The following is a 22,558-nucleotide window of genomic DNA, read 5'->3' on the forward strand; positions in this document are numbered from 1 at the left end:
CTGTTTATGGATCCGGGTTTAGTCCAATGTGACAAAACCATTCTCTACGTTCTACAATTTCGAACGCTTTTATCCGGGTAACATGGCGGGCGGGCGGGCGGGCGCACGGACTCTCGTTTTTACTGACATCCACTCCCGCCAAATTGATTCGTTAAATAATGCTTTTCGGCTCTCATGGGTGATTAGTGGGGCCCCTCTAACTCTTAAGTAAGGGGCCATTAGTTCAATTATTCCAATCCGACGACCGTAAACAGTGCCAATCACAAATTAAAAGTAATATGACACGTCAGCACATGTGATTTCATTATCGCTCTTACAGATTACAGGTCGACGTGGCACACATGCACGATTGAGATCTCAGATCCAACATTTCGTGGTCCCACCAAAGGATATCTTTGTTCCCAACGAAAAACGACATGTGTCACAGTACCCAATAATATCTGGACTGAAATTAAATCTCGTGATTGTTCTGATCCGACGGTTCATAAATAAATCTCACGTGAGACGGGTTCTCATGTAATTAGGACTTCGAAGTCAAAAGGACCAAAGAGTGTGTAGAGTCACTGTAGACACTACACAATCCACCTCCATAGTATGTAACAGAGTAGTGTCTGAAGAAGGGACTGGAGGACATTAAAACCGTTTCCCGTAATAGAAATATACACCGACGGCACCTGGCAGTTGATGCAGCGCCACAATCTACACCATCGATTTTAAAAAAAGAAAGGAGTTTCAAAATTTGAAATTGAAATCAGCGGCGTCCTCTGATCCCTTCCGGTTCCCAGATTAAAATTCTTCGTTTTGTTATATTAGGTCTACTATAGTGGCAAGATAGTAATTTGGAGTGAAACGAGAGGGTAATCGGGTAATCAGGTCAGGACTTTCAGTTCATAACAGACAAGCTCCAAGGGAAGGGAAACAACAACCTCCCTCTCTTCCTCTCTCTTTCTAACCTGGTCTGAACTGAAACGGCCATTAAAGGATGGAAGAAGCTGAGGTAAGAGACCTAGCTACCTATTATTTATTTCAACTACCATCTCCTCCTTCTTCTTCTCCATTCCTCGGAATTTCATCTTTTTGTTAGTATTTTTTTCGGAACCGCTTTTTGGTACTTGTTCAATGTCAGTAGCGGATTGTTATCGTCGCCTTTCTTTTCTGTAAATTTGTTTTCTTCTTCGAGTTGTTGGTAATTTTCTTCTGTTTGATGTTCTATGTATTGTTTTTGGTAGAAAATGGCGGCTTTGAAGAAAGTTTATGCTGATATAATCCTTAATACGGCGAAAGAGGCGGCGGCCCGTATTATGGTCTCGGAGCGCAAGGCCCTTCGCTTCCAGCAGGAACTCTCTGCTGCGAAGGAAGAGGCGCTTAATATGCTACTTCGCCTGAAACAAATCATGGAATCAAAGGTAATTTAGTGTTCTTTTAACAATGATTAACTACTTAATCGTAGTCCTCGTATGGAATTGATCATGGTTGACAGTGCTTCTTCTCTGTTCGCGTCTGTCCGTGTGTGCTTCTTAGGTAAATGTATGGATATCTGTGGATTCGATTTCTGGGATTGGTGCGAGATGCTGCTTGGTTATGAAATTAGTGTTCATGATTGATATTTCAAAATGGTTCTTGAATAATTTGTTGTCTGGGTCAATTGCAAGTATTTTTTTATTATTTGTTCCTACATTTAAATGAGGTTTTTCCATCCTTCTGATTTGTGCTATTCCAACTACTTGTGTTCGCATTTATCTTTGAATGAGGAGTTGATGTACTACTTTTGTGTGTTGGGTATACATTTTTGTCAATGTCTTATCTGTTTTGGGCAAACTAATATATATTTTATTTATGTGTAAGAGTATTTCAGAGTTCTTGAATGGCGTCAAAATTCACGATTAAAGTTTTCATCTTGGAGGTTTGTCCATTGCTTGTTGAAGTTAAGAATTCAACATATGTGTTCGATTTGTCTATTTTAGGTGGGGCAATATCTGTTTCCCTGCGATACATTGGCATTCTCTTATTAGCTGGATCTTGTTTCTTTTAGCTAGAAAAACTTGGATAGGTCTCCAGTTAAAGATGGGTTCATGGAGTTAAGGATTCATGGATGGGAAGCTATCACTTGAGCACAAGCCAAGCTTCAGAAATCTGTGGCAAATAAAACTGTTTGATCATTTCTTCACATATTCCTGTTTTAACATTCAAGTAATGTCCTATGATTTCACCTGTTCCGGCCTCTGCCTTCTAATTTTTTTTCCCTCAAATTACAATAGTTTATATATATTTGTAAATTGAGTTCACTGTGGACTTTCATGGACTGGTTTATTGTAGTTCTTACCCGAAAGCCCCAATTTTGGTTTGATGTTAGATCATTTCAATGGATATGATAATTTACTTGTTAAAAGTGACTTGTGAATCTTTGTGACTAGCATAGGGTTATCATTGATATGTTTTCTTCCCCATATGAGATGAAGATAACACAATTGTAGAAAATTTTGGTAATGGATGAGGCCAAGATGCCCTTAAGTTAATGGAAGACCATTAATTGTCTCCAGAAATGTTGATCTCAGCTTCAGTTCTTCATTGAGAAAGGGGGGAAAAAAAACTGCAGAGTTTGAAATCTATTTTCAATTTTTTAATGGTAGATTATAGTCTCCAAATTGCCCATAATTGTTACTGGATTCGTCAACCCTCTGATAACTCATTCCAAGGTTGACTTTTATAGATTTCCTAACTTCGGAAGTTCATTTGCTCAAGGGCCATACCCTTTTTTATTTTTATTTTTATCAAGGTCATGGTTGAATGATAAAAAAACATATTCTGGAGGTTTATTTTCTTTTTATGAAATTGAGAGCGGATGCTCCAGTACATTCTCTTTGTGAATGGATTTGAGACTTGATTTGCAATTAAGCTTGGCCAATTGGTGTCTAGCAGGATTCTCTATTATTCACTTGATCAAAATCTTATATTTCGAAGGAAACTCATTAGATGTGAGCTCTTTTTGTCTGTTTTGAATTTTAGATATGTGACTGGAATGAAAATTCACAAATGCGTATTGCAACTTTCCCAACGAGGAATGGTGGATTGATGGACTTATCTATTTTGTGGTCATCCTGAGTGATGATTGATGTAATGTTAAGAGGATGCCATTCTTGATTAATCAGGGACAAGGGGAACTTTCCACCTGTAAGTTTACCTTAGCCTAAGTTCTACTGCTTGCTGGCAATTGGTAACTGTTGCTTTGGAAGTAGAACTGTCAGAGCCAGAAGTAAGCCAGTTAGTATTAGGACTTAAGAGTGTGGAGCTACAGTAGTTGGCCAAGGTCTTGTCTTCCCAGGTAAACTGAGAGTTGGCTGTTGAGCTTCTGATTTCGGAACTAAGGGCAACTAATCTCATAGATGCCTGCTCTTCTTCCCGACTGCTGAGCTAGAGCGGGCCAACAAGTGAGCCTCTTAGATGCGAAGCTAGTTCTCGAATGATTGTTTGTGAATCCCAGTTGAGTCGTTCACAATCTGGAGTGTAGAAAACATACCCTTATAGTGTCCTTTCCAAGTGGACTACCAGCACTCGAGTTTGCATCCAAAGAGAAAGTTTTTTCCGACAAATAGTTGAGTTTAATTTTGACAGAGAAACCTATATTTCAAAGAGTAACATTGCAGGATTGAAACTGTAATCCTGCTCCTGTCCTGTAGAGATTTCCCTCCATACTTGGAGACTGTTCCCCTCAGGAAAACTTATTTATGCTTCTTACTTATTGCATTTCTTTTTGGCATTAGGATAAGTTCTTTTTTTTATTTTTTATTTATTTTTAAATGATATCAGCCATAGTTGTCAAGGTGCCGCCTAGGTGTCCAAGCTCCTTGGTCGCCTAGGCGGTTGCTTTGTGTCCAGGTCCCTCCAACAATTTGGTTCGCCTAGATGCCATGACAACCGTGCAGCCAAGGTGCTTCCTGCTTATCTGGTTCATTTCTTTGGTCAAGTGATTCCTGTTAGCTTTGTTTGTGTACTAGTTGTTTTCTGCTTCTGTTTCTGGTATCATTGCTTGAAATTTATCCAATCTTCCACAATTAGTATCTGTAACCAGAAAAAAGTTGGCCTTTGTTTCTTGGTATTGTTATTGTTGTCTTTACCTCATTCTCTTGTTCTCATCGGCATGGAAAATTTATGGCAGATTCAAGGAATGTAAAATTGAAAAGTTCTTCGATAGAGATTGAATTGGACATAATTAAATTAAGAAAGGTGTGGGCTTCACAAGGCTGTTTATCTGTAGATGGATGGTAATTTTGAAAATTTTCCATATGTAAAGAGATTATTGTGAAGGACGTTCTTTTATTTGGCAAGCAAGCACTTTAGCGACAAATGGGTTTGCTGGTGAAGACATGTTTGAAACAAGAATCTGTGGTATTAAAACTGACATTTTAACCAACTTGGCAAGCTGAATTCTTCAATAGAGGTTTAAAGATATTATCCTTAAACTTTTAAGATATGCTTGGTGGGTCAACAACATTTGAAAGAGTGGTCTGGAGAAACACCATCTTAGAGTAATGGAACTAAATTCAATGTCAATGTACCCAAAGTCCTTTCAATCTTAATGAGAAAACTTCGATGCTTGCAGGCTCACCTTGTCACGATGCATAGTTGTCACGGGGTCTAGGCAACCGAAGGTGGTGGAGAGGGTCCAAAAGTAAGGTGACATCAACAAGGCGACTGAGGTGCTTGGATGCCTAGGCAACGCCTTGACAATTATGCCACCATGACAACAATAACTTTAGGTCTTAGATAAGCCTAAGAGGGAAATGCAATGCTACGGAATAACAAATAGTCAATAAAACCCTAATTTTTTTATACTTACAGGTTGCTATTTACATAATATCATTTTTTCGTTCACATGCCATGTAGGAAATACTGAAGGATGTAAATTTTTTAGATTTTGGGATAACTTCATAATGATCTCTATTAGGTTGAGGAATGTCCTTGAATTCCATTTACCCTATGATTCCTTAATCATGTTGTGGTGTATGGTCACTATCTTCTCAAATAAATGTTATGGTACTGAAACCTCATTTGTCTTCTGGGATCCTCCTCGGGCAACTTCACCCTTCCTTCCAGAGGCTCCAAACTCCAGTGATAATAAAAACTTGTATACTTTGGCATAACACCTCATTTGTCTTCTGGGGGATCCTCCTCGGGCAACTGCACTCCTCTAGCTACTCAAGAGAGCTATAAAAGAGCAGAAGAGTCTTCCTTGCTATATATATATATATATATTTTTTTTTTTTTTTTCATAAAGACAGTTATCTGAGACATTTTTTTTTTCTTCTGGCTTGTATTCCATGATAGATCAGAAATGCAGAAAAAACTGAAAACCATGACGATCATCCAAGCATCTGATTGTATTCTGCAGAAGAGATTTTAGTGAATACTGGTACTTTGTTTGTGTACCAGGTGTGCAAAAGGTGCTTAGGATGTTCAGGAATTGGTGGGTATGTAAGGTGCTAAGATCTGAACTAGTTTGGGCTTATTGATGATTTAAGGTGCTAGATACTATTATGTAAATCAAGTTGTTGGCTATGCATGCTGCAGTATTTCCACTCACGGTTGTTGATAGGTATTTGCTTCAGAACTGATTTTAGCCAGTTTAGGTTTTGATCTCCAAGATAGTGTGGGATACTAGTTTTTTGTCAAAGTGATAAGGTCCATGATGCATATAGAGGGATAGGTAGAGAACAGGGAGGGTTTTGAACTACTGGAACATTCAGGTTCTTCTTGTGCTATGGGTGCCTATTGCTTGCACGTGGAACCCCCTAAATCCTGAGTATTTGGATTCTCAGAACTGACAGCTTGTGGACTTAATCCGGAGGTTTTGGGGCAATTTTTTGGGGAAGCTGAAGCAGTTCTTTGCCATTGTGACAGCTGGTCTTCTTATCCTTACAATGATGTAATTGATTCCTTCAACTCTCCCCAACCTGTCCAATTCTGATCAGTGTATTTGGGTCTCAGCGTTCAATGTAAATCAAATAAATCTGTTGCCTGATTTCTCCCATTGTGGCCTGCTACTGCAACCAATCTGAACAACATCAATCTCCTTTTCTTGCATCTTGATCTGCTTCATAGAGCAATGCATATTTCCTATTTTCTGTTTCATATTAGTTTCCATCCTTGAGTTCATAAGAACTTCATCCATAAAAGAACTGAATTATAGAGCAACTTTTGCATCAAATAAAAAAGTAGACAAACCAATTTCAATTCTCTCTAGTGCTGGCTCTTCAGTTATTCCTTCAGTCACTGCAGTAGGGGTTGAAACTGATACTGGTTTTGGGAGCTACAATTCAAAAACCATTCCTGATGATGACCAGACCTTTTCTTTGGTATACATTGTCCCAGCCTCAACAAGTTGTGCTTATCTTCTCTAAAATCTCGTTTCATGTATTTTACAGCACATTTAAGATCTATCACCTTTCTATTTTAAGTTTTATGAATTGTTTGACATATTATTGTTTATGCGTTTAAGTTTACTGTGAATTGAGATGCAGATCGAGTAGATGCATTTGCTGGTGGTAGGAAGAGAGAAAAATAAGGAGATGAGAGAAAGATAGCATGATGAGGGAGAAGGGGAAGAGAGAAGAGAGAAAAGAGAGGCGTCTATCTTCACTTCAATTTAACTACTTCTAATTCATTCATGCAATCAAATCCTGGGAAAGGCTAGTAGGCTTTTACATTGCTTTATAATTCTGAAACTAGAAATTAAAAAAGGAATAAAAAAGACTCCTATACCTTGCCATCAATTGGGATGAGGCGGTATTCCGAAATTGACTCAATCCATAAAGGAACTAACCCAACTGAAAAAAATGAAGCCTCCTTTTGCATGGGCCAAGATGGGTTCCCTCACTAACTAGCAAATTGACAAAGATTAGGAAATAATTTTCTAAATCAGGTATGGATTTAAGTACTACTTTCCCGGCCTGTTTTAACAAATGAATATAGTTTAAAAATCTAAGTAAACTACTAATAATACCTCCATTATATGTCTAACCACTGGGCCCCACAAACAAATTAAAAGCTAATCTATTTCTAATTTAAAAAATGATTATATAGATTGTGCCCATGGTGTTATTATGCTCCCAATTAACAAATACAAATCCAAGACATTGATTTTGAGATCAAACCACATCAAACACATTTGATCTTGCCCTAGCATTATTCCCTCATTGTTTGAAAAAAATTCTCCCTCAAATTCTGTAGAATAGGAAGATCCTGGGTGCGCGATCAACATCCATGATCAGCTGCCTAGAGTGGACAATCCAATGCTTCTCTTGAATAACAAGGACATAATCAGTGGTTGGAATTTTGATGGTGAAGATCTCGTGTAAGAAGTGAAGAATGAATTCCACACATTCGGTCTCTGTAGTGTCGATCTTGGTTTTCTCTTCTTGAACATAATCTTCCATAAAAGACTCTTGATCTTCGATAAGATTATCGATCAATTTCTATGTATTGCTAAATGAGTGAGATCATTATGTTGAAGGAAGTTTTCATAATGATTGAATGAGATCAGCGATTGTGATGCAAGACTGATTTGGGAAATCTAGAGCAAGTCTTCCTTTGCTGTTAATTGATGAATCCCCATTGTGTTTGAGGCTATAATTTAATATGAAAGTGGGGAAATGGGGACTGGTAGGAAGGGAGTAGGGGAGAGGAAGGGGGTGGTAATATAAGGGGGAAGAGTTAGGGAAGAGAGAGGGGGCTTGGCTTGACACCATCTTGGATTCACTCCAAGGTTTGTAGGAATCACTCATACTGCAGAGAACGGGAAAAGTCTCCCAGTTTCAAGCAATAACTACCCTCTAATAATTCCCTTACAATATTTGTAATTTTGTACATAACACTTTTGAAACTAAATGAATTAAAATACAGCAAGATAAGAAAGCTTCACATAATTCTGGTCATCTAGCCATAATGTAGTGACACATGGCTGCATATGTTTGTGTCTCCTCTGGTAAGTCCTAAATCCTTAAGTGATGTCCTCATCAGATTGGCTCTTAAATTTCTTAAATTGTTGTTGAGTCACTTCAAGATTTGCTTTCATCTTTTGCAAATTCTCTTGCATGAGTTGAAGTTGTTGGTGGACAACAATCAAGAGGGTAGGATCCATGGTATCTATGAGCAGGTTTGGCTTTGATACCAAGTTGATGAAGATTGATTAGATGAATCTTCTGGTGGTGGGAAGAGAGAAAAATAAGGAGAGGATAGAGAGATTGTAGGATGAGGTAGAAGGGTGAAAACCGAATTTGCTGGGGGAGGGGGGAAGAGAGGAGGGAGAAGGAGAGGCACCGATCTCCACTTCAAATCCTAACTACTTCTGATCCATTCATTCAATCAAATCGTTGGGGAAGCCACTAGGCCTTGACATTGCTTTATAATGTTGAAAAAAGAAATGAAAAAGTAATAGAAAGAAGGACTCCTAAACCTTTATGTGGCATTCCTAAATTACTCAAATAATAAAGGAACTGACCCTAGTAACAAAAAGGAAACATCCTCTTGCATGGGCTAAGATGGATTTCCCTCACTAACTAGGAAATAACGAAGATTAGGAAACTAAGTCTAAATCAGGTTTGGATTTAAACATTACTTTTTCAGCCTGTATAAACAACCGAACAGAATGAAAATATAGTAAATAAACTCCTAGAACCTAGCCTACGATTAAGATGAACCTTATCTAAATAAACTAATAATAATACCTTATACCTCCCTTACACATCTAACCATTGGGCTCCATAAACAAGTTAAAACTAATCTACTTTTAAATTAAAAATGTGGGCTCAATGCTCCCAACATATCCAAGACGTTGATTTTGAGATCAAACAATATCAAATACATCTGATCTTGTCCCTGCAGTATAGAGTTAATACACTCCAGTAGGCTCATTCATTCTTTCTCTATTTGCATATGCATTTGTGCTTCTTTCTTTGCTTTTCATTTTGAATACTAGAGAATAATTTTAGCTTTGTAATGGAAAAAGTGCATGTGATTGACTTGGTTTTGGAATCAAAACAAATTGTTACTGTTGTTATGATCTTCATTCATTAAATTTAATATATTAACCTTGAATATATGATCCCAAACCCCACCCCCTTAAAAAAAGGGGAAAAAAGATGAAGATATTGTTCTGCATGGATTGAAATTTGCAAGGGGGTTTCAGATTTAATTGTAAATTAGCAACTTATGTCTATATTGCTTAAGTTGAAAATAAATAATATTTACAAATAATGAAAAGATTAGTTATTCCTAATACTTATAATTTCCTATGTATCTATGAACTAACAATTAAGCAATGGATATTTTCATACACAAACAATCCATAAACAATGGAATAATATTAATTATCAAAAGAATGCCTGAATCAGGAATAAAAATGCTCCTGAATCAAAATGTCATAGCAACAATATGGATAAAAGCTAAGATCCATTCTTGTAACTGAATAGCGTTGTGTAGTGAATCTTAAGACTATATTGTAATTTGTTTGGCATAGCTTGTTCTGATCAATTAGTTGTCATTTTCAACCACAATATTTGCATCTAATAGAGTTTATATTTTAACATTTTTCAAACATTAATGAATTCTCCAATGTAACATCTTCCTTTTGAAACATTTCTGATTCGTTCAGAAATCGGTAACGAGTGGGCAATGTCTATTCAGTCTTTATTTTTGGGATGTTGGCTAAAGCCTCAGTAAAGGATGAAGTGAAGAAGTGTGACCGGAGTGCTATGTGACTGATGTATCCTTTTAAAGCTTAAAGGAAAATTTTATAGAATTGTCGTATGTCTGGCTATGATGTATGGGGCGGAATGGTGGACAGTTAAGAAGTGTCATATAGAGAAGCTATGTGCAGCAAAGATGAGGATGTTAAGATGGATGTGCAACAAAACTAGGAATGATAAGGTAAGGAATGATTGTTTTAGAACTGATTTGGGAGTTTCCCCGATCAATGACAAGCCCCAAGAAAGTTGTTTTTGAAGTGGTATGGCCGTGTTCTACGGAGGCATAGGGATGCCCCAGGAAGGAGGAATGATTTGCTTTCGATTGAAGGAGGCAAAAGGGCTAGGCATAGGCCGAAAGTTACCATAGAAGAGGTGAGGAATGACATGCATAGTCTAGGTCTTATCCCAAATATGACATCTGATAGAGCCATCTGGAGGCAAGTATCCACATGTGGCAACCCTATTTAGCTGAGATTTTTATGACTTGCTGATGCTGTGCTCTTTCTTTTTACTCTCGTTTCCCTTTTGCTTTCACTTATTTTACATCCATTTCTCCTCTTTGTTTTGTATGGATCCCTGTAGCCATTCTTGGAATAAGGCTGAGTTTATTGTTGGGCAAAGCCTCAGTAAAAATAAACCCCTGCTTGAAACCCAATTTAAACTTTGTAGGAGTTAAAATATGGTAATGCATGCCCGGTTTAAATTTGGGCCATGTTTTAGTACTAGTTTGGGTTGGGCCTTATTTTTTGGTCTTACTATTGTAATGGGCTGAAATATAAAGCCCAATAGTGGGGGTGATGCAGTAGCGCTTCAGTGGACCGGCCAGATCCCTTCTGAAAGCCCAATATGAGAACCGGGTCCAAATTTGATTTGAGCCTAGTATGAAATTTAGGCATTAACTTGCCTTGATATTGTAATCGTTTATTTTATTTATTTGCCTTTATTTTGCTAGGAGTCAGATACGTATGATGGTAGTAATGGATCTAGTCCAATTTACGTTCTATTGCTGATTACTTGCTAAGTTGCTATAGTAAGGAACTGTTACACAAAGGCAGATTGAAGAATGAATTAAAGAATTGGTTTGAGAATCCTTGGTGTGGCGTGGCTTACTAGCCATTGTGTTCATCTCTTATCTTCATCCTTCCTTCTTCCTTCTCCAGTAAGATATTCTCCTTCTTCTTAACTGTTATTCTTTTTCCCTTTTCGATTCTTGTGATTGGCCCAACTGACAGTCCAAAAGATCTGAATAGACCTCCGTTGAGTCTGTGTCTTCCCATCTCAAGTTTTTGTGAACCAGTACCTACACTAGAGAGACCTGGTCTGTGCAATTAATTTCAAAACCCAACATGGATAGTGAGAAACAAAACCAAGTTGAGACTGCTTTTCCTTGTTCCACCTGAACCTGTGTACAGTCATTATTACTTCATTATTGATCTTTGGATTGGTTGCTGGTCGATCCTAATAGGATTTGATGTTGCGATACAGTGCCTGAAATTCAGGTCAAACAGAATTTTCTTGCGTGAGGTCTCTACCATAGAACCAGATCTGCCTACCACCTTGGTTGCTGTTGAGAGGTTGAAGACAACCTTATTTCGTGGTTGTCTTTATCCCCTATTTTATTCCCCTGTCCTTTTTTGCACTTCCTTTCTATCTTTATTCTCCTTGTTTCGCTACCATTTCACCTAAAAGCTCGAATTATAAGGGAAGGGCAGCATCAGTGTTTACATCATCACTCCCCAGCACGTGCAGGCCAAGATCCCATGGTCCCTGCACGTGTAGCTCACTCAGGATTTCTTTGTGCAGCACCGAGGGAGAAGTGTTGGCCCTTGCTTGATATTTGCACTTCCCCAGGCCCAGAGTTGAACAATCGACCTCCTTGCTCTGATACCATGTTTGCTGCTGTTTTTCTAAAAGCTCAAGCTATTAGGGAAGGTCAGTGTCAATGTATGCACCAACAATACTTTTTTGTCCTTATTTTATTGTTCCTTCCAAGTGTGTCCCTGATAAACAAATACAAACCCCTTTTGTACCCTTTGTTCTTTTGCCACTACATTACACATTGACCTGTTTAGGCACTTGAGTGGGCCCATAGCAAACCGAAATTATGGTTTTCAAACCTGTGGTCACATCAGGGGTTCAAGTTAGTGCATGAAAATGTCGTAATGTATTGTGACCTCTCTAAATGTCACAAATGGATGTAGACCATCAATCTTCTAGGCTCCTCCCATTATGACCATCCATTTACATTAAAACCTTTACCTCATCTTCTAGCAATTCCTTCGCATAAGAGAACACGATGAAGAGCAGTCTACAATCCTCCATCTCAGTTTGTTTTGTTTTGGTATTTGCCATGTGTGGTTGAGCTGTCCTCTCTTGTTATCCTCTCTCTCTCTCTCTCTCTCTCATCCTTTCACATTAGGAAGATTTCCCCCTCCTTTCTCCTCCAATTTCTCTCCTTAAACTACTACAGCAATAGCTTTTCTTCTCTCTTCTATCAGTTTGTTTAAATTTGAGATCCTATTTTTTGGTAAAGAGATCTTTTTTTCTATCTCATTATTCTTTCTCTTCACACCCATCGACCACCCTTTCTCTCTCCTCTTTCCCATCTCATTAAATTCAATTAATTAGATTATTTCCGTCTAACTATTATCATGAAAATTAGTTATTCTGATCTGATTATTCTTTCCATTATTTCTGACCATTAGACCTAGATTCAGATATATTCATATCAACCATTAGATCAAAACCTGACTGTTAGATCTGAGATTGAATCTAGCCCATATCTGGCAATTAGATTGGGGAACTCTTCCATTCCGTTAATGGGCCGATTTACCTTTGGGCAATCGAATCCATCAGATCTCATTGATCTGCATCATATGGACATAGGACTCTATTTTGTCCGTGGTAATTTGAAATGGAATCTAAGAATGACATCTTCCATCTTCACAAAGTATAAAAGGTTTCGCAAAATTGACTCAATTCAAATAATCCTTTTGCCAACTAAATGAGGTTGGCTACACAATTTCTATTATGCCGTTCAAATCTCTTCAAATTCATACTTTTATAATTCTAGAGCCGTCCTTGTCGTTCATCACCATTTCTCCCCTTGTCACTTTGGTCTCACCTTTCTTGTAACTCCTCTAAGCTATTTCCAGATCATTCCTCCTCATGGGTGCATCCGGTGGTCTTCTTGTACCATACCACTTTTTCTGACTTTCCTTCCACTTATCACCTTTGGGATGCCAATCCTAAATAGTCATTTATTATTTTATCTTTTGATTCTTTTCTGGCTTTGCCGCCCATTCATCTCAACATCGTCATCCCAGGTACACATATTGGAGATCTTAATAGAACTGATGTAGCAACCTTGTGCACTGGATATGACCAAAATGAGAGAAAAAGAGAGTTATAACTTGACTTAGTTTTCAACTTGCAGTCACATCGGTGAGGTGGAAAATTTAATGGATTGGATGGTGAATCAGCTGAAAGGTTCTATTAGTGAATCAATTGATTTGGTGATTCTTGTATTTAAAACTTCAATCACAGCATTCAGCTCTGATTTCATCCTGAATATAATTCTTTTTTTCATTTTTTTTTTGGGGGGGGGGGGGTTCCAAACTGTTGCTCATGGGTTGAACAAGACCATAGGAATCCAATCATGAATAATTGATATTCAATGTAGCCATCTCTTTGTGCATATGATGTGTGCATGCATCATGAAGCTTCATTGACTGAAGGGACTGTCATCATTTACTTAAAAAATTGTGTCTATGTTTCAAAGGCTGTCAGTAAAGTGGTTTTTTATTTATTTATCATGACAAGGACACTTAGAATTGCTTGATATTTGCAGAAAGTAAGATTCTGCAAGCCTTTGAAGCACAAAGTAATGCAAAGCACTTGGAGGACCCTATAATAATACATGCACATATAAGATGATGGTTACAAGAATGGTTGGTGCCTCAAAAGGTATTCTGCGTGGGTGTACTCTGTATGTGGTTCTGGACTCCAAAAATATGATACTGGTGAGGTGCAAGGTTATTAAAACTCAGAATCGGGTCCAGCTGATTCTGATCTGATTATGTTCCAAATTGGCCAGAATCAACCGGAATCCGTCAAATTCCACCCGAACCCTAGAAACATAGGGTGAATTGGCCATTCCAGAATAAGTGGAATCAGGATTGGCTTCAACTAATTCTGTTCTGAATCAGCTGATCCAATTTGTTTTCTTGAAACCATGGGTGAAAATGTGCATTGCTATCTCTTTAAGTGGAAAGTGACAATGAATGGTGAACTTCTTCCTGGATTAAAAAAAAAAAAAAAAATTAAAATTGTAAAAAAAAAAAAAAAAAACTTAAAATTGTGAATATTAAAACCCAAAATGAATTTTTTTCTTTTCTTATGTATGATATGCATTCCAATAAGATATTGGTAGCATGCATTGCAACATGATTGAATGATAAAGAGTATCCCCAATGCACGAGGCTCCGGCCACTGCGGGGTCTGGGGAGGGTCATAATGTATGCAGCCTTACCCCTGTTTTGCGGAGAGGCTGTTTCCTGATGATTGAATGATAAACCTGTCAAATACAACAGAAAGCTGGAGATCTTGCGTAGCAGTTTTGCGATGTGCATTGGTCTTCTTATGGATGAGGGTCATAATCATGGTCTTCTCTATCTGTGCTACCAAGCTATTTACAAACAAGTTCTGTGCTTCAGGCATTCTTCTGTTGGTAGCAATTGCTCTAAATCATTTAGGTCTTAAAGTTCACTGTCATGACTTTCTGTTGTGTATTTAGCATTTAAATACTGTATTTCTTGGTCTTCTGTACGGCTAGAACAATACTGCAAAAGGTGGTAGCCATGCATCCTTCTCTTGTCTCCTATTCTTATCTTGGAATGGATGAGCCAATTTATTATTGTCATTTTTTAACCGTGCTCTTTATGGTCCATTGTAATACTTAACAAATGATCTAAGGCAGTGAGTTAGCTTGTAGGCTTAGTGCATGACATGGGAAATTGATGGAAATTTTCATATTGAGGAATAGATGTCATAGACACAATCTCCAGCAGTTGGTTTGCATTTTTTTTTTTGGGGGGTGCGGATGGGTTGGGGTGATTCTTCTCAATTTGATTCATTGGCATATGAGTCCTACATCTAAATGCTCATAGGTGGTCATCAGTGCTGTTGAAAAAGCCTTTGATAGTCTTCTGCAGCTCTACTTAGAAAATGAGTCTAGTTGAACTCAGAGAATAACATGCGTTGGAAAGTTGCTTCTGTGTTATGCTCATGTTAAGACAGTAGTCTTGACAAAAAAACATGCAGCTACTTTTTAGGGTTGTCTTCTTGAATCTTGACTTTTCGTATCATTTCTGTTCTCACACTTTCTTAGAGATTATACATAATTTGTGACTTTGTCTGGTCTCTATGAAGGCTCACCATATTTTAAGTTTCTGTATGGTAACATGATTCTGAGATTTATGTAGCCTTGTTCTGAGTGTACTACCACTTGGTAAGGGATGTGTGCATAATTTACCTAAAACTTACCTGCTTTACATTTTCACAGATGGCTGAAGCAGAAAAAGCATCCTTGAGTCAACAAAGTCGGATTGCAGAGCTTGAAATGCAGCTCCATGAAGCAGAGGATATAGTAAGGGACCTCAGATCTGAGTTAAAAGGAATGCAGGATGAACTGGAGAGTTTGAAAAGTAACCCAGGAAATCTTTTGGATGGACAAAGGGCAATGGGGAATGTTAATTCTCTCGCAGAGGAAGCACAGGAGGACAAGCTACACACTTCCAATGGTATTTTGTGCAACCCTCCTGATTCAGAATGCAGACCGATGTCAACTTGCATGACGAAAAAAGCACCTTTGGATAAATCAGATGATAGATACTGTTCTTTGTCAGAGAATGAAACAGCTCATGTTGAGACCTCAAGTGGTTCTCCTGTGGAGAATTTTTGTGCAGGTAACCCAGATTTAGCCTCCATAATAATGCGAAGCAAAGAACCTGAGCTTTACAAAAATGGATGTACCCAGAGAATCCGTGCATTTGAAGGGAATCTTCTGGATGAAGGGAAGTTGCCTCTTCCTGGACATGAAGATGATCAGTGCCAACACATAAAGAGTGGAGAAATAGTTGAAGAAACCTGTGCTGTAGCCTCTACCAATACTGACAATATGGTGGTAGAAAATAAGAATGTGGCCGAGTCAGAAGAGCAGCATAATAGCAGCTGTGACAAAGGTCAAGCTGGTAAATTCTTTCACAGGTTTTCCAATAAAAGAAGACGAACTAGATGCAGGAACCGCAGAACCAAGTCGTGCAGGCCACTTCCTGATCCTGGTGAAGATCCATCAATGGTAACTGAGGATGATGTGCAGAGAGATTCAGAATCCCATGTGGATAGTGAAGCCGGGGTAACTAAAGCCGGAAGTCCTCAAAATTTTACAAGCAAGGACCCAGCATTAATAGATGAGTCAGCGTTGACAAGGCAGGAATCCAAAGATGGGGAGATTTCTGAGGCTCTGGGTTCTAAACTGAACCCTGATCCTATTGATGTGCCATCAATTAATTCTGATGCCAAAGATACAAAACCGTGTGAAATGATTACTGCTGCTCCTGTTCAAGCTGCAAATGATAGGCTTCTTAAATACACCTTTCGGAGGAAGCGGAAGAAGGAGACCATGAGCAACCCAAATGAGAATGCTCTCCTTGAAAAGCAAAACACTACCAAGAGGATGACACTGGAGAAGCAAAACAGCGCACCAGAGCCACAGAATTCAAGCTTGATAATTGAATCATCTCGAGACAGCAGGCGACTGGTGCAGGTTGCTCGTCAGGTTGTTGAACTTTCCTTACCTTTGTTACTTCTTTCTAATGTGTGCTTGGAACCTGGAAACTTTTCTGAGTTCGTTCTTTATTTTTGACAATTGAGTTATGGTCCTTAATACACCTTAAGATTCTTTATTTGACATGTGACACCTGAGGTAGGGATGAAACTTCCATTCTTGGGTTCTGTCAACAAATCTTTGCTTAGTTTGGTCCAACTGGGTCGCCATAAGCAGGGTTTGAACTATTGGACTGTATTGTATCGGCTGATATGTATCAGTATCGGTATCTGTATTGGTATTGGTCAGTATCGATATGATACAGTCCGATTCGATATTTATTTTTTAAAAGATGTTTGTGTCAGTACCGATATGGTCTGATTCAGGTAAGATAGTCTTCTTTGAACCTGCAAAACAGAAACCGTGAGTGAGATATTAAACTGAGAGCAACCGAATGAATTGGAAACTTGTTTTTCTCTTTGATATGAGTTAGAGAAAATCATCTAACATAAAAAAAATTGAGCAAATCATCTAACATAAAAAAAATTGACTTTAATCTTCACCATTTCCACAATATTTGGGGATTGACAATGTTCAACTCATGGATCAAATAGATTTGTGTGAAAAAGCGGTTAAGTTGCAATCTCTCTCTCTCTCTCTCTCTCTCTCTCTCTCTCTCTTTGTTGCTCAAATAATACACACACACACACACACACACACACATATATATATATATATATAAGGTGTTTTATGCTTCAGAACTGTAATTTATATGTATCGTAAGCACATCATGCATTTTTTGACCATTTCCATGCATATCTTTAGTGATCTTATGTCTCTCTAATACGATATAGTACGATGTGATACCCAATAACGATTCTTAAATCCTGGGTGAGTCATAACTATTTGTTCTATCACTTTTGTATTTTAATATATTGTATGGTGATTTCCCTTAATGTTATCTGTAGTGCTGAATGAGTCCTGCCTGGGTTTGTTTTGTTATCCTTACTGATATTTGTCTTTTGTTGCAGCTTATTTCTTTGTCTGAGAAGAGGTGGTGGTAGTAGAGTCAAGTCATTTCTGACACCTAATGTGAGAAGGTTATGACTTAAGACGGAAAATTTAACAAGAGTGAGTTCTCAGGAAAGTTGGCCATTCACTTGTTGAAAGAGAGATTTGGGTTCCAGAAAATAATGTACGTGCATTGTATCCAATAAGTCATGATAATTATGATTCTATTATATTAATAGTCATCTTTCTCTGCTATTCAAAATATATGCATCATCATCAAGCTGGTATGTTGTCTGTTTAGTCCTCTCGATATCTTTAGGTAGGTAGATTTAACTTATCTGTTGAACTTTGCAGACATAGGCTCTTAGTTTGAGATTCTTGCTCTTAGATTTTCGCAGGTAATGCATGGTTCGTTGTTCTAACTGGGTGAGTCATGGACTTTAATTAGCCACAGGAGTGTGACCTGTTACTTGCACATGCAAATGTTTGAAGCCAATGCTTCTTGGATGCATTTTAAGTTTTTTTTCTTCTTGGATGCATGGTGCAAGCAGTAGAAAGTCAGGTAATGCAATAGAATCAGGAAAAAGAACTTTTAAGTCTTGTTGTGTCTTATGTTGTCAACAACCCCTCTCCCCTCTGAACAACAGCTAGCTCGCTTGCAAATGCTACCTTTAATTGAAGGTCATTTATTGCACTCCCCGGTGCTGCAACTGCATGAGACTCTGGTTCTGTGTCTTGTATGTTGAGAATGCATGGTATATTTTCCACTTTGCCCCATACACCCCAGAGTACTGGTAGCTGCAGAAGAGTACTGAACACTCCCATCAATTGGTTACAATCATGAACCGTCAGAAGTAGAGGTATGAGACCATTCATGGTGCCAAAATGCTCAATTCAGATACCGTATGGCCATTTTTAATGCTTCAATTATTAGGGCTTCATTTTCAGTGTGTGCTCCCCTGTACTTTATTGCTGGTTATGGTTTGAGGTGTTGGATTGGCAGCAATGTTAGAATATATTTGATCTGTTCTGAAACTGGGAATTTGCATGATGATGCACGATAATGGGTGGATCAGTGGTGTTACATATGATAATAGCAGATCAGTATCGCATGATTTTCATGCTGTCCTGGTGAAATGGTATGTGCAGGAGCTGTGACATTACAGTGCATTGAACAACTGTGAAGAGACGCCGACCGAAGTGGAGATAGACCAAACGCTGATCATTGAGGAGCAAGAGGCAAGTGAGGCTTCAGGCGTGGTTTCCTTTCATATTCGAATTTGGAACAAGCGAGGGGAGATGATGTCGTTCCTTAGCTGCTGCTCCTTTATTTAAGCCTTTTACTATTTGAGAGATTAATTAAGATGCCTGGATGAAAGGGAGCTGGGCAGCACTCTCTAGTGAGTCCGGATAAGGTCTTCGTACGAGGGTCATTCTCATTAGGTGCTTGATTCACACATGGAATTCACTCAATCTCTCTCCTTATAACAAGCTTTCATAATGAGTGGATTTCAAGTGTGAATCAAGCACCATATTCTTGTGATGGGGACCTGGTCCAAACTCCCCTCAATTCTCTACTGCTGTTGCTTCAAAGTTGAACCACACGTCTTGGTAATATGAAAAAAATTTCTTTTCTATAGCAAACAGAAAGCCCATTATAACTAAACAGTGGACCAAAGTTGAACCAATCGTCTTGGTCCCAAATCTGAACCGGCATGCTGCCGCCACCTGGAACCTCCTCACGAACAGTTGAAAAATAAGAAGTCCAGATTCTCTATTTGGGGGAGACTTACCCACGCGGGGTGTCTCCCGGATCAAAATCCTCTGCCGGGAGTGAATCTGGCGGAGGTTGGCAGAGACGACTTCAGATCGTGACATGTGGATGGTAGGATGGGAGACAGAGGCAGGAAATGGTTTCCAGATCGCGTCTTGGATCAAAACCAAGAGAAGTGAGAATGACCCCCCGCATAGGATTTCGATCCGTATCTCCCCCACATGGGATAATCACCAATGAAATAGAATCTCCATCTTACCTGATAGTTTGATAGTTATAAATAAGAGAGATTTTGTTTCATGGGTAACTACACATGTGGGGAGGACCCCACGGGGGTATGGTTAGTAAGTTCGGGATGGCAATAATACAGGCGGATACATACGACAATTAAACAGGGGCATACAGAAATAATACTTTTCAGAAATTCGGTGCAGTAAAACTTGTACGGCAATGATATGGTACGTGTTTAATATGATTGCTATGTAAAAATTTGGGAGCAAAAATACGGGTTTATTTTGATATTAAGAATTAACTAAAACTAGTTGTTTACAACTAATTTCTAACATCCCATGCTCTCATGAACACCTAAATTCAATCTAGCTTTCCAATTAGTGATCATTTCTCAAATTTTTTTTTTTATATCTAATATTAATTAAGTTTAATCATGTCTATCATAACCAATGTTGATAGGTGATCCATCAACCACTTTCTATCGTAATAAATAATAGCATATATTTATCAAAATAATAATAACAATAGCATGTGAATAATCATTTAAAAAATTAAAATATCATCATTGATATTATCTTATAAAATAAGAAAATCCACAGCAACCCCTACTGATGCGGATCTGTATTCAAAAACCGGAATTATATCGTATATAAGTCTATTTAGATATTTAATAATTCAATCGTAATTTCCAATAGTAGATTCGTAATTAGGGTAAGATTTTAAATTGGGTGACAATTACAATTAAGTAAACTTTATAGGCTAATTGATAGAAACAAGAGGGTAGACACATAAGGTTCTTAATTATTAGATTTAGGATAAGCTTGAAATGAAGTTAAAATGGTATTAGGTAATAAATGAGAGAGAGAGAGAGAGAGAGAGAGAGAGAGATAGAGAGAGAGAGAGAGAATATAGAAAGAGTGGTTGAAATTAATAAAATAAGAAAGGAGACGCGTGTCATCCATATTTTTTTTCAAATCGAAAAACTTACAAAAAGGGAGAAGTATCGTTTTGACTTTTGGGGTTAAGGTTTTTTTTTTTCAAACTAAATGTAGTAATAAGAATAAAACATATTATACATATTTTAAACATGTATAATACAATTTTTTTGATTGATTCATCAAATTATGATTTTTTCATTAAAACGTTAGAATATGATAAAAATAGGCATATTATACGCGAATTTCCTAACTATGACCCAGACTTAAAAATAATTATATTGTAGTTAACTATAAAGCGGATACGAGTTGCATGAAAGGGTGGATTAAACCGTGAAACCCACGACCCACGTGAATAGGCAAATGAATACCAGGAAAGCTCACATTTCCATTTCCATCCTCTCAGGATAGCCAAGCAACTTTGTTCCGGGTCCCGCCTTGCATCGTCGTCCTTTTAGTCATTTTCTGTAGTGCTGTGCGAAGACGCTAACCAGTAACCACCATTTGCGCTCCCAGTGAGGAACTCTCATCTCTCTTTCACAGCGTTCATAAGTACTAAACTAGAAAAGATCCAGTGGGGTTTGCGGTCCGGTCCTTCAACCGCTTCGGTTGGGGCGGTAGGGGGTTTTCAGCCGATCTCCTCCTTTATTCTTATAATTCATATTCATCTAATCAGTCTCAGATAGAGATGGGAGTTGGTAGTAAGGTGGGAGACTTGGCATTCAAGGCCTTCACGGCGGGTTTGGGCGTCGCCACCATATATCTCACTGCCACCTTCTCCATGAACGTCTACAGGGGAATTTCTTGGCACAACGCTCAATCGGTACTTCTCTCTCTCTCTCTCTCTCCTTTTCCCCTCTTTTCCTATTGAATGATAATATTACAACACTACAATGACTGATTCTTTGTAGAGATGAATCTTTTTCTTCTTTTCTAGAATTTCATGATTCCCCTTCTTGAATCCCTAGGTTTCTTCAACACGAGCCTTTCAACACCCACCAAAAATAAAGAACTATTTTTGAATCTTTAATTGCTTGACTGATATTTCGAGTTTGTTTATGGTTTCCACAGACTATAACCAATTGTTTTTAGGGACTAGTTATTCTTTTCCTTCCAGTTCTTAGTTCCTGGATGAACAAGGCAACTAGTAGTTAAAACGAACTTAAAAATCGTGAATTGTGTGCCCACTGTTAGTAGCCTCTGATAGGGATTAGCTAATAAAAAAAAAAAGTAAAAAAAATTGGGCATTGGCATGCTGTCCTATTCTAATGTGATGTCAATGGCAGTGGCTAGGTGCTTTTAATTTGTAGGCTTTCCATAATTTGTGCTTATCTATTGTTAGGGTATTTGACGCATACAAGGTGTTTGACGAAACACCAGATTCAGTAAACTGGGCTGCTATTGGACATTGGCACATGCCGTTTGATTGTAATCCTTGTTGAACTTGTATTGGGCGTCACATAAAGTTGGGGGTAGATGTTCCATTGTAGTTGTAGCTACATAAATCAGGGTTTGCAGCTCCTGTGTGGTGAGTGTCACATAAAATTGGGGGTAGATTTCCCTTGTAGGGTTTTTTTTTTTTTTCGGGTGTGGGGAGGGTGGTGTTGTTGGGGTGGGCGTGGGGGTACGGGTGGGGTAAATGCAAACATTGTTCCAAAACAGAGCAAGAAAAGCTCATAGCTTTCAGGTTACAAAGTTCCAAAAGCCATGGAATAGATATAGGCCACAATGTCTTACTTGCAAGAGACATGGCCCTCCAGGCTAGGGTATGAGAAATGGTGTTTGTTTCCCTAGAAATAGAACGAAATGAACAATCTGAGAAAGCAGCAGACAGCGCCTGGATGTCTTGAATGATAGCTGATATGTTGAAAGGAGGGTTCTTGGTTGTTGAGAGGAAGGAGATCACTGAGAGATTGTCTAACTCCACCAGAATGTGGGTGATCCCAGCCTCCAATGCCATTTTAATCCCCTCCCGGACCGCGAGGGCTTCACCCATAAGGCTATCTGCAATGGTAACTGGTTTAGAGAAAGCTTGAGG

General features: G+C 38.4%; 1 protein-coding gene across 2 annotated transcripts; it reads left to right on the forward strand.

Moving 5' to 3' along the window:
* Positions 1-855: 855 nt before the first annotated feature.
* Positions 856-17,844, forward strand: LOC122078420. 2 transcript variants are annotated; one of them, XM_042644392.1, is made up of 4 exons: positions 856-997; positions 1,230-1,406; positions 15,307-16,581; positions 17,601-17,844. In XM_042644392.1, the coding sequence occupies exons 1-4, from the start codon at positions 983-985 to the stop codon at positions 17,631-17,633; spliced, it is 1,500 nt and encodes a 499-aa protein (XP_042500326.1). In that variant the 5' UTR covers positions 856-982; the 3' UTR covers positions 17,634-17,844. The 2 variants fall into 2 exon arrangements, with proteins under 2 accessions (XP_042500326.1, XP_042500327.1); XM_042644393.1 differs by lacking the exon at positions 856-997 and adding an exon at positions 13,594-13,709 and having other exon boundaries at positions 1,272-1,406.
* The last annotated feature ends 4,714 nt before the right edge of the window (positions 17,845-22,558 follow it).

This window comes from Macadamia integrifolia, chromosome 5 (assembly GCF_013358625.1).
Source record: "Macadamia integrifolia cultivar HAES 741 chromosome 5, SCU_Mint_v3, whole genome shotgun sequence".
NCBI classification, from domain to species: Eukaryota; Viridiplantae; Streptophyta; class Magnoliopsida; order Proteales; family Proteaceae; genus Macadamia; species Macadamia integrifolia.